This window comes from Propithecus coquereli, unplaced genomic scaffold, assembly GCF_000956105.1.
Source record: "Propithecus coquereli isolate 6110/MARCELLA unplaced genomic scaffold, Pcoq_1.0 Scaffold73, whole genome shotgun sequence".
Lineage (NCBI taxonomy): Eukaryota > Metazoa > Chordata > Mammalia > Primates > Indriidae > Propithecus > Propithecus coquereli.
The window spans coordinates 5,576,164-5,588,877 of record NW_012153396.1 but is presented as its reverse complement, the minus strand read 5'-3'; the positions used below and the strand labels follow the sequence as shown (position 1 = coordinate 5,588,877).

At 43.6% G+C, this 12,714-nt stretch overlaps 1 protein-coding gene across 1 annotated transcript in view; it reads right to left on the bottom strand.

Annotated features, from left to right (window-relative positions):
• Positions 1 to 3,229: 3,229 nt before the first annotated feature.
• The window catches only part of CFAP58 (cilia and flagella associated protein 58), a 92,046-nt gene continuing 82,561 nt past the window's right edge, over positions 3,230 to 12,714 (bottom strand). Inside the window, exons 16-18 of the mRNA XM_012661641.1 lie at positions 9,821 to 9,940; positions 7,387 to 7,520; positions 3,230 to 3,338 (exon numbers count right to left, since the gene is read on the bottom strand). Coding sequence (XP_012517095.1) covers positions 3,230 to 3,338; positions 7,387 to 7,520; positions 9,821 to 9,940 — 363 coding nt within the window. The remainder of the gene's footprint in view (positions 3,339 to 7,386; positions 7,521 to 9,820; positions 9,941 to 12,714) is intronic.

Below are 12,714 nucleotides of genomic sequence, written 5' to 3'. Positions count from 1 at the left end.
TGGCAAAATTGCAGCCCGTGACAAGAAGAGTTGCTGCTGTCTCTTGCTAGCATGACTACCACCATCTCTACGGCTTATCACAGCAACAAACCTTTGCTCTGAGCGATTCTTCAGAGGTAAGCACAATAATAACCTGGCTACAAGAGCAGGCACTGAGAAGCCATTAGCAGCAAATAATGACCAGGGAGTGCCCTTTATCATGTCTCTCTATTAACAGAGCAACCACACCAGCTCCCCATCAGCCCAGTCGGGAGTCAACGGATGGTTTAGCCACAGGACTCTTTCTGAAACTCCGAAAACCCCAGGGTAAAATTATGCTACTGTACAACCTCCTAATGTTGCTTTACAGAGCAGCTCAAATTTGTGATTTTAAAATCACCTCAGCCCACTGTGAGTTCACAGTTATCTTTAATGATTTGCAAATCTCAGTGTGTTTAACAGCTCATTTTTGTGCTGTGGCTACAGTGGTAACACTTGCACCTAAATAGTTATTGCTTATAATACCCTGGGCTGTCGGGATGTGCAGTAAATGAGAGGCGGTGGCGGTATCTTCCACCTTTTCCAGCCTAATTCGCTCCTCCTCCACCTGAACACAAGTACTGAGTCTCATAGAGCGTCAGCTCCTGAGCCCTCTTCCACCTGGGCTCATGGGACCTCTGTCATCAGCAGCGCCTGACCACCCTGCTCCGTTACACACACAGAAACAGGAAGCCAGAGACCACCAGGGTCTTCCTCTCCAGTGAACAGAGGAAGACTGAAAGCTCAGACTTTGAAGGTGAAGGGTCCACTTGTCCCCAGATCACAACTATAAGAAACATATACAGAAGTTTTCACAAGCCACACGATGTGGCATTTCTGCAAGATAGTCAATTTTAAAATACATGACTAAATCCAGCTTCATCCAGACATTTTAATGTCATCCATCCTCTATGAGAATCAGAATCACCTTTATAGTTGTATTGTGGAACAACTTTTCTTCTCTAATTCCAAAACATTAGGTATCTCCTATGTAATAATAATAATAATGATGATGGCAGATGTTTACCGAACCATTACTATGTGCCTGACAGTGTTCTAAGCTTACATGCATTAGTTCCTTTAATCCTCAAAACAATCCACTGTTATGATGAGCCAGGATTTGAACCCAGCTTCTGTCTCTGGAGTCTTTGTCATACTGAGATAGATCGAGGATCATGGACCTTGTTCCCCTAGAGGAGTCAACCTCTTATGAAGCCACCCAATGACTCGGAATGAAGTTGGCTATGGCTATACTTCAAAACGTCTCTGGACGAATGGGAAGATCTCCAGGGTTGTATATGTGTCATAACTGCCCTATCTAACCAGTAAAAATCTTTCGTCTAAACAGAATACGGTTGTCTCTGGGGCAAGAGATAGTCAGAGATTTTCAAAAATGGAAATGGCTCCACTATGATTCTTTAAGTTCAAAGCACTCTTGGTAAACTCTCTAGGGTACATTTCCATCCTCCGTATCCTTGTATGGTGCCCAAAGAGCTGATGATCACACCTCCTCACAATATTATCAGCTACACTGCATGTTGCTTTCCACCTGAGAGTTCTCTCACTGGGCCCACTCAAGAGAAGCAGAGGATGACACCGCCCGACCCATTTCCTGCTGAGCCCTTAACCATGTTCCCTTCCAACCGTCAGCACCTGCAGTCTCTTGGTCTGGGGGCTGCCGTCAACCAAGCTGCCAGACCCTGCTTTGCCTGCAGGCAGGGAGAACCAGCAGGGTCCCTCTAGAGCAGTCCTTGGCCAGTTACTGACAGCACAGGGGAAATAAACACCCAGCTCCCGCACCCTAGTGGTGTGATTGCGTCATCTCCAGAGCTCCCTGCAGGTGGAGGCAAGTCTCCCATCATGGAACTCCACTTGACCTTGCACCCATGCTTGGCCTCCTTCACGTCCCTTCCCTGTCTCACTTCTCCACCTTCTTACTGGTTTCCCCAGGATCACTTTGTAATAATCACTTTCATGGACATCAGTGTCTTTGGTCTGCTTCTGGAGAACCTCATCTAACGGAGGAGACTGGCATGTAGAGAACTGAAGGGGCACAGGACATCCAGAAGCTCCCTCTGAAGTGCCACCTCCACGTCTAGTCTGAACAAGCATCTCGGGTCATTAACACTCCTGCTCTTCGCAACAGGACTCTTGGTCCCTGAGCACAAATGGAAGGTTCTAACGATCCACTTGCATCGTGCGTATTCATCCCTGAGCTACTTACTCCTCAATCATTTAAAAAATTCCAGAGGTCAAGTTATTGTGACAGAGGTGGCCAGAGTATCCTCACACAGTATTACTGAATGAACACTCTTAATGAGGAAACTTTGAACTGACACCCAAATAATTGTGCCTTTAACAAAAAGAAAACACAATGGATTCAATGGCTCAAGACGCTGGCCCGCAGCCTAGGAGCCAGAAGGATCCCTGTGCTATGTAACTCTGTCCTCAAGCATGAGGTCTACAAAGAATAGTCCTGTGGAGGGTACCAGCCCAAATCCCTCATTTTACAGCCTAGGTTCCCCTGAATCAAATCCTCATTGTTAAACATTTCTCACAGTAGTTTTAAACTTTAATTGCATACTCTACCAAAGCAAAGATCAAAATCTCTACAAAGGTTCTTTTTTATTTTTTATGATGAAGTATTTATTAGTATGTCTCTTTGGAATAGATTTTCCTATGCCAGGCCTGAAAAGAAATTGCACGTAGAAATCATTCTCAAAACACTTTTTAAATTCTTGAGAGTTTGTCCTTCTTTCTCATCTCTTGCAATGACATGTTAATGAGGAATAATTAAAATAGATTCTTATTAATAAAGCGAGAGGGAATGCATCGCGTTTCAAAAAAATTTTTTTTAAATATAAAACCTTCAGGGGCATCAATGTCTACAATAGAGAAGTTAAGATCCAAAGCTTCATCCACATGGCATATCTAGATCTGGTACATTTCAGATCAATCAATGTGGTAGTAGCAAATGATCTGCTTCATGCAATGAGTCAGCCTGATTGAACAGATAGATTGACAATCTGTTAATATCAATGTAGACCACGTAAAACATTATCACTCCTATATGTACATGACTATGATAGTTCTGTATGTCTTTCCATCCTGGAATCTGAGCACCTGACTCTATGATCCAAGGGATTTGAGATTCCTCCAAAATATTCCAAAGCAAATTTCAGGAGCTATCCAGCTGGATCCCAGCTTCAAGTTAGGCATTCACCTTGGATGACTTTAGAGGGAATCCACCGCCAGTAAAACGAGGGCCAGTTGGTTTGGCCATTGAGAAGGTGCTATCCATGGGTATTCTGTCCTTGTTTCTGTAAGAGAGAAGTTTAAAGTTAGCTTCCCTAACATCTTTTTAGTCTTCTAAGTTTGATGTTTGTTGTTCCTAGGGTGTGTTAGCCACTGAAAACTATTTTGATTAAACCTTCTAGTTTTAGACAAGGTGGTTGTTTAAATCTAATTAGGTGTTCGCTGATAACACAGAAAATTCAGGGAAGACAATTAAATGTGAAATGTACTCTCCTAATGCTGATCTCAGTATGGACAGAAGACCTCATTATAAGTCAAACACTGTGGATTTGGTGACTTCTGACTTGTAATCATCTTCCTGTTTTAAAAAACATTTGTTTAGCTCCAAAGATCAGTCAGAAGACTCTCTCTCGGCTCAATTATAATGACTAATGCATCATTTATCAGTTTTTATATTCCAAAGTCTGGTGGAAACTTAATAAATATTTACTACACACAAGATATCATCATCAAACTTAGACATTTATAAAACAAAATTTTCCTATGACTCTACGCAAGCAACCATTATTACTAGAAATAGTTCAAGACACAATAAAAGCTGGGGAAGATTAACAAGATAGTAATAACAAGATAGCAAAAAAGGGAGTTCTACCCTAAAATCTACAATGTATCTTCTATATAGATCTCCTTTAAATACACACACACACACACACACACACATTCAGGATTCCTACAGAAGTAATGTACACAAGTTATCTATTGTATAATTAGGGGTCTTATAGAACTGTTGTCCCCAAACCCCGGGCTGTGGACTGATACCAGTCTGTGGCTTGTTAGGAACTGGGCCACACAGCAGGAGGTGAGCAGTGGGGGAGCAAGCAAACCTTCACCTGTATTCATAGATGCTCCCCATCGCTGGCATCACCACCTGAAGTCCGCCTCCTATCAGATCAGTGGCAGCATTAGATTCTCATAGGAGCGCGAATCCTACTGTAAACTGCACGTGCGAGGGATCTAGGTCGCGTGCTCCTTATGAGAATCTAATGCCTGATGATCTGAGGTGGTGACGCTAGCGCTGGGGAGTGGCTGCAAATGCAGATGATCATCAGCAGAGAGGTTTGACTGCACAATAAATGTAATGTGTTTGAATCATCCTGAAACCATTCCAACCCCTGGTCCATGGAAAAATTGTCTTCCATGAAACCGGTCCCTGGTGACGAAAATGTTGGGGACTGCTATTACAGAAAACATCTATGGAATCCCTGTTAATAAAAATTAAGCAAACTGCTAAGACCAAAACCAATTATATTGGACAACTATGAATGATTTACCCTACGGGAATGAATTCTGCCTTCTGGAAAAGAATCTGACCGGCACTGCAAGCTCTAGACCAGTCTGGTGGTTTGGGGGGAGTCAGGGGTAGGTGGGGGTGCAAACCAGGATCAGAGTGTGATGAGAAGGGTGTTTGAGAGAAACAAAAGAAGGCAAACATGTAAAAATGACATGAGTTGCTATTTGATAAAGGACATGTATAGGGAGGACATCCACAGAGATTATTCTAAATTATTGCACTTGGAGAGAACCTGTAGCGGATTGGTTAATCAACCCAGCTGTCTCTTAGCAGCATTGATCTCATTATTGTAAAAAACCATCCTCCATAAATAGGACAAAAGCCTTAGCCTTGAGTGGATTCAGCAAAGAGGACTCCTTCCTGCGTTTTGGCAACTTGTCTGGTGTCAGAGGCAGCAGCGCCCCCACCGCCCCAGCCCCTGCCCTCTCTTGCCTTAAATAACCTGAATTTTCCTTTCTGAAGGAGCTTAAGCTTAATGCTTCTGGCTTGGTCTAAGCTGACTAATGGGAATACCGTCTCCGTTATATTATCTTTTTGGTGTATTTATAGACTGGTATAATGACTCCCTCAGCCTGCTTCCTTCCAGTCAAAACTTCTCAGCACTTTTGTTCCTGCCTCTGCATATTTTTCTTCAGCACTTTAGTCTGTCTTGCTGTTCCTACGAACTCCTCTCTCTGTCTACCCGTTTATTGATCCCCAAATAGATGGACCCACCAGTGAAACCCTAACCAGTCAGAGTGGCTACAAGCAATGAGCACGTGAAGACAGGACGAGGACAGGCAAAGGCAAAGATTCTAGAACAGCCCTGTCCAACAGAACTGTCCATGGTGCTGAAGAGCCCTAGATCCAGCCACCAGCCACGTGTGGCTATGAAGGTAGCTAGTGAAACTGAGGAACTGCATTTTTAATTTGATTTCATTATAAATTCATTTAAATTTAAATAGCCACAAGCGGCCCATGCCTGGGGCAGCACAGTGCTGGTGGATGGGCCATTGAGCTGAGCTGAGCCAGTGAGGGGAAGCCCATCATGTTCTCTGTGTCCAGCAAACCACTGGGGCAGGGGACCAGTGGGCAGTAAGGGCAAAGCCTTGGCCAAACCCCAGGGCCAAGGCGGGAAACTTCATCAGCTCTAGAGAGACAATTAACTGCTTAGCCAAGCAAGCTGTTTGTAACTGTGTAAACTCAACCACTGGTCTCAAAATGGAGAACATGAACTCTAAAAGATGAAAGAGATGATCCACTGGGGGTAGAAAGAAGATACCAGAGATTCTATTTATACTTTTATCTTGAAAAATCAAAAATTACGCTTTACTAATAGTTACAAACTGACAATGGTATCTGCATGTGATTTATAAATTAAAATACATTGGATGGTAAATCTAAAACTCTTCTACAGTAACACTTTTATTTTAAAAATATGCACACTTACGGGGGGAGGCTGAAAGTTCAAAAATGTTTTACTGCTGAGGGTGGGCAATCCGAAAGCTTGGAGACCACTGAGCCAGACAACTGCCTCACGTGGAAACCAGCCACGTGGACATTTTATGAGCACAACCTTATATCCTAAACGAAATCTATAGTGTTTCCACTGCAACATTCATTTAATTCATACTGTTAATGTTAGTGGTTCTCAAACTTCAGTGTGCATGAAAGTCATCTGAGGGGCTTGTTAAATTGCAGATTTCTGAGGCCCATCCAGAGCTTACGGAATCCAAATATCTGGAAATGGGGCCTGGGAACCTGCATGTTGAGTAAATCTCACTAGACCTACACATTAAGACAGACTTATCTAAATTATGGCAGTATTTTACTCTACCAAGGAACTGGCACCTAAACCTGGGGCCATATTCTGATTTACAGGAAGGGCACATTTTTACTGGCAAATGAATCTGCATCCAGTTACTTTATATAGCTGTTTGCCACTAACGAATCACAGGCAAATGCACTCAAACCACATTTCACCCTCTCCCTGAAATGTCCATGTGGATAAATGCCAAACGTGACTTTCATCCCATAAGGTGAGTCACTACAGAATTAACTGGATGATTTTGGCAATGCCACACAGCCAAACCCGTTACAAATCTACTGATTCATCTGGCCCCCACTCTTACCCTGGGATCGGGCAAATGATACCAACAATGTGAAGGGAACATCTACTCTTCAGCATGCAGGCATCCTGAACCCCAAAACGTTAACCTCACATCTGCATTATTGTCTCCTAGAAAAGTAATAGCTCACACAGACATAGTAGGTGCTGAAGTCAGTTACTAGACATAAAAGATGGTTCAGAGATAGTTTATCTAAAACATAGGTGAATTACAGTGGTAGAGCTGCATTTTTAGAAAGAACACCTTTACCAAGCTTCACCCTCTTAGCAAAAGTACATGTGGTTTTAAATGTGAACGTGCTTCTGACTGTACCAGGCTGATTTTGAACCTCATTTGCAAACACAGTTTTGGCATGATTATCTCCAAACCATGAGAATGGAAAAATCACACTATATTTCCTCTGCTCCAGGTTAGACCCACCAAAGAGCAGAAATTACTGGGTCCCTATCAGGGTACTAGGGAGGGGCCTCAGTAACAGATGAGACACTGATCTTGCTCTAACACATACCCAGTTAGTGATCTATAGTATGTCACTTGTTCACCATGTGACTTAGTTTACCCCAGTGAAATTTGCAACTCTGTGACTGTTCACCAAATATTTCTTATGAGCAGATAGTAGGCACAACAAAATTAGAACATTTGACCCATTCTTACTTCTGAATTTGTTCTTTACGTTTCTGAGCAAGGTATTTCTTCTTCAAATTCAGCAGTTCATTGGTAAGTGTCTCAATCTCGTACTTATATTCTTGGCTCTGTGATTCATACATATTCAGTTCCGAAGACAAAACCTAACATGGCAAATAAAGCAGCATTAACAAAAGTGAGATAATATCCTGTTCTGAGAAAAACATCTTTTAATCTGCTACCATTTACCTCAGTGAGCTAGAGGTACAAGACAATGCCCAGGTTTAACAATTAATCGGTGCGCTTCCACCAGCTCTAGGTCCACCCCTGGGTGAAAACCTGGCTAAGGGCTGCAGACACATAATCAAGTGACAAACAAAACATCATTCCCCTGCTTAAAAGGAGAACTATCCAGCAATATTCAAACAGGCTCGCAGATGAATGGTGTAATGTGCTTCAAGGAGTATGGTGAATAGAGACAGAAAAACTCCCAGACTCACAGTCTAAAATTGCTTGAAAGCCTTTAAAAAAAAATTCAAGAGAAACATCACTAGGGAATGTGATTCATCTGAGGATGGTGGTAAAAATTATTCTGAAATCATCCTGCCACCCCTGCTAACTAACTAAGCGTTCAATTTATGTGTTTTCCAAGGTGGTTGTTCTGCTAAATGCCGTGTTCTTTGGGACTATTCACAGGCTCTCCCTTTGTCCCAGCACTGGGACACTTACCTCTAAGAAGCAGGGAGCTGAGACACGTGCACAGAGTCTAATGCACGTAAGGGGCTGTCAAAAGAAGTTATCAGCCTCTTTCCGAGGCTGCGTTCAATAGATGCCACCAGCCTCAGGCTGAACAATAAGAGTGGGAAGCCACCCATCTGAGAGGACACAGAGCATGCCAAAGCCAGGCTGTGCTCCCCGGCAAGACCAAAAGGAGGAAAGGAAGGCTGCTGTTCCAAGGGGCATACAATACATTCCATTTAGTTTTATCCTGTTGCTCTCTACTTTAAAGATTTGCATAAAAGGGAGATCTTCATCTTTCTAGGGTTCATCTGCTTCTGAACCCATTCCCCTTAATGAAATGATTCTGAGAAAATGAATCTGACCCAGCTATCGTGTGCTGATGCATGTGATTTTCATGTTAGAAGAAAATCTGTCTCAATAGTTAAACTCTTAGAAACAAAGACCCTGTTTCTAAATATAAATGTGGAATTTCCTAAAAGAGTCCAGATGATGAAGACGGACTGGCGGACATGCTCGGCACCACCTATCTCTGAACCTCTTCCACGAGGTGTCACATCTCATTCGGAGCAAAATACCTGGATTTCCTGAGAGAAAGGGTGAAAGTAACAAAAGGCTCCTTACGAGCCATGTCAGGCAATCCGGGGCTTAGTGTGGGTAAGACAGACACGTGCTGTTCTAATCTATAACTACCCCTGAGAAATCAAGAAACTAATTTTTTACTTTGTTTGAAATATTCAGTTATTTTAAGGAACAAAAATAAAAGATTATGCTTTATGTCTCAGGATACTCATGTGGAATGGACATTCAGAGTGACAAGTTGACAGTTAACGCTCTAATTAGACTTCTGTCTCATCTGCCCTTTTTAAGTAAAAGGAGGCAATCTTACAATGTCCTATTTTCGAAAGGGCTACTGCCATTCTAGTAGGGTGGCATCTATTTTACCCCAAGCAGAAAGGCAACGATTATTACGCTCGTTGGGCAGGTAAGTGCCAGAATTCAGCTGGCACGTGCTTCATCCCGAGGATGTGTGTGGAAAACTTTCCCCGACATGCCAAGAATATCTAAGTACTTGCTTAGGAGGTAAAGCTCAAAATATAGTGTGAACACACTTTTTTAAGAAAACTTTAAAAAGGCACATAGAGAAGTAAAACACTCTGTCTCCCCGACTGAGGTTCCCATGTGACTTAAAAGGGAATTATGCTAACAAAATTCTGGCCTGATTTTATTTCCGTTTCATGGCTGCTGATTAGACAGTTGGTCATGAAGCAAAGCCCTCGGGGCTGGGCAGTGGCCGGAGCTCTGTGGACATTTATCTCCAATGGGGTGGAATAGCAGCATCCTGCCGGGCATAGCGGTCTGCTTCAGCTGGGCGATGGTGTTAGACTGTTTCCTCTGCTCCCCCTCACCCTCCAGGTCCCCTAAGTCATCTCGAGATCACCCATCCGAGCCCTGTCCCCACCTTTCCATCTCATTGCCTTGAGCTTCTCCCCAGGCCTCTCCTCCCTTGCTCGCCTGCCCCCCTGGAAGTGGAGGGTGGTGCTGTCCAGGAGGAGAGAGGGTTGCCCGGCTCCCCTGGGACTTTCTCAGCCCTGAGAAAGCTGAGCTCGGGAGAGTGTGGCATTTGGGAAACTGGCTCCTCGTGCGGAGGCTGTGGACTTGTCCAGACGTGTTCCCCAGGGCGTGGCTGCCCTTGGAGCAGGAAAGAGCCGAGGTGACCACCCACCTTGAGCTGCTTGGTCTTCTCCCGCAGCGTGTGGCGGTAGATCTGCAGCTGTTCCGCAGCCTCGGGCCCAGGCTGCCGGGCCAAGACGTGCTTGAGTTCCACGTAGAGTTTCTCCTTTTCCTGGTGGAGAGCATCCCCGTGAGCAGAGGGAAACAGCCCATGAGAACAAGCAAAGTGCCTTTCACAGGACGGCCCGGGTCATTTGGGAGTGGCCCGCGCTACTGCACAGCTCCGGAATGACCACACGTGCTCACAGATCCGCCCAGGCACGCGTCAGACCACAGACCACCACAGGCCTAGGACGTGCCCAGCATTTGGATACAAACGATAAGACAGTGAGTAAGAGAAAGTCCCTCTCTACCTGCTCATATGATCCACGACTGTGAGACAAGAGCAGTGACGGAAGATCGCCACACAGTGTTGTCACTGGTGAAAGCAGGGAGTGCCTAACTCTGGTTCGAGGAGTTGGGGGAGGTGTCACAAAAATGCCATTTGAATTGCCCCTGCAGGAATGAGTAGGAGTCTCCCCCCAAGCAGGGAGAGAAAAGAGCTTGTTAGGCCAAGGTTCAGGGATGGGAGGGAGCAGCAAGTGCAGTGGTAACTTGTGTCACACAGGATCTGGTTGGGGGCCACATCTTTTGGGCAGTTGGGGGCCAGGGATGAACCACGCCTGGGTTTGTCTTTGGAGGAAGAACTCCAGGAGCAAAGCAGAGTACCGAACAAGGAGACTGCCCGGCACCAGTACGAGCAGAAAAGGAAGAGAGCACCTTGGGATGGAAGGTGGGCAGAGGGGAAGACAGCTCCAAGGTAGAACCAGTGGGATTTGGTGAACAATCAGACCAGTGAGGAAGGAAGAGGGAGGAGCTGAGATGACACCAAAGCATCTAAGGTGGGAAGCCGGGGGCGGAGGGGTGAGACTATTGGAGACAGGGGAGGCTAGAAGAGGAGCAGGTGTTGGGAAACAGATATGTGACTGCAGATCCGTGCATTAGGCCACATTGAGCTTGAGCCCTGCGGGGTGTCTAGGAGAGGAGTTGACAATATGGGCCCAGAGTTGAGAAGCAAAGGGCAAGTTAAGTCAGCACAACTAGATCTACAGGGAACAAGAACACAGGGGCAGCTAAGGAAGAAAGACCAGAGGAGAAGAATGAGGGGAAGCAATGCAACATCCCCAAAGCCAAGAAAAGGCAGACGTTTAAAAAGGGAGGGATGACCTGAGCAGTGAGTGATGTCAAGTGAGGTAAAGGGGAGAAAGAGGAGAAGGACTGCAAACAGCCTGTGGGGTGAGTTGTTAGGGCGTCACCGCTGACCTTAGTCAGAAAGGTTGCAGTGACATTTGGGACCCGAAAGTCACACAGGTTGAAGAACAAATCAGAAGAAAACAAGGAAAGTGAATCTTTTAACCAAAATGTTGGCATGGGAAGAAAAGAGATCTGGAAATCGTTTGAGGGAATAGGTAAAAATCCAGGACAACTAGGAGATGCAGATCTGTAGACCTAAAAGAAGGGATTTCCTAGGAACACAAAGCAAAGCATAATTCTGTAACTTAATTTAAACAGTAAACAATTTGGAATTCCCATTTGTATCTTAGAGTTTAATTGTTTGTAACATGTTTTCAGATCCTTGAACTAAAGATATTACACATGAACAAAGATTTATTTCTAAAGCATCTCAATTCTAGATTCCCATGCCTCTAAACTGTGATAATTTGAACGAACATTGATAAAGACTAGTGTGTCTGCTCATTAGTCTCTGTACATATTTATTTCCTTAAAGTAATTATGTCAAAGAAAAAATATGATAAGTACAAGCCTTCTCATTAAAGAAAACATCCAGTCAAATGGAAACTAATTTTTAACCTAGAGCTAAGTATTCTTAGCATGGTCATCAAATAATCTGCTTTTTCCAGAGAACATAAAAGTCATTCAAAAATAGGTGAAAGAAAATTCGTTAACTAGTCATTGTCACCATTTGTTTTAGGTTTTCTTTTTCCCTGGACAAATTAGTAGAAACTTTATTACAAATAACATAGCTCTACTTAGAGAAGAGTGTATGCAACTTAAACATTAGTTGGATGGAATAAGCTTCTGGAAAAGAAAACATAAAAAATAATACTCATCATTTAAGAAATGATTCCAGAAATGACAAGGAAACTCCAAAGCCTACACTAAAGAAGAAAAGTTGAACAAATAGAATTACAAAGTGGTGATTTTCCCTTGCTGTACACCTGTCACACCTTACAATATAATCTTCGCAGTAAATGGATGTAGCAAGCAAAGAGAAAGATATCAGGAGGTGAGTTTATTTTCTATAGCCACTTAACGCCTGCTCTGTTGGAAAAATAACACTTCTGACAAGGCTTCAAGATTCAATTTGGAGAGGTAATAAATACGTGGAGAAGCCCATGAAACTGTTTTGTCCACTTCTTTCGGCTCATCTTTTTCAAAACCAGAATATGGATAGACTTGAAAAGTAAAAAACCCTGCAATGACGAAGAGAGAAAAAAATCCGCTTTGGTATATAACAATGTCTTAAACTGAAAAGACCATCTTACTTCAAGAATCTTGGAATGTTTTCACAGGTGTAATTCTTTTCAATTACTCTTGGTAGATTGGGAGGCTAGAGACACAGGGAAGAAAGTTTGGAAGAAGCAAATACTGTTACCTCACCACATAGATGAGAATCCCAAGATCAACAGGAATTAATGGTGTCTCCAAACTCCCTCCAAAAGTCAAAAACCTAGTTACGGTATACCCAAGAATCACTTTTCCTGTGCAAAACTTCCTCTGGGGCTTGAAGACATGTGATCACCTTGAAAAGATCTGGATCAAGTTGAGCTACAAAATTCCCAAAGACTACGTGATCACGTCAATAGAAGAATCAAGCCAGAAGAC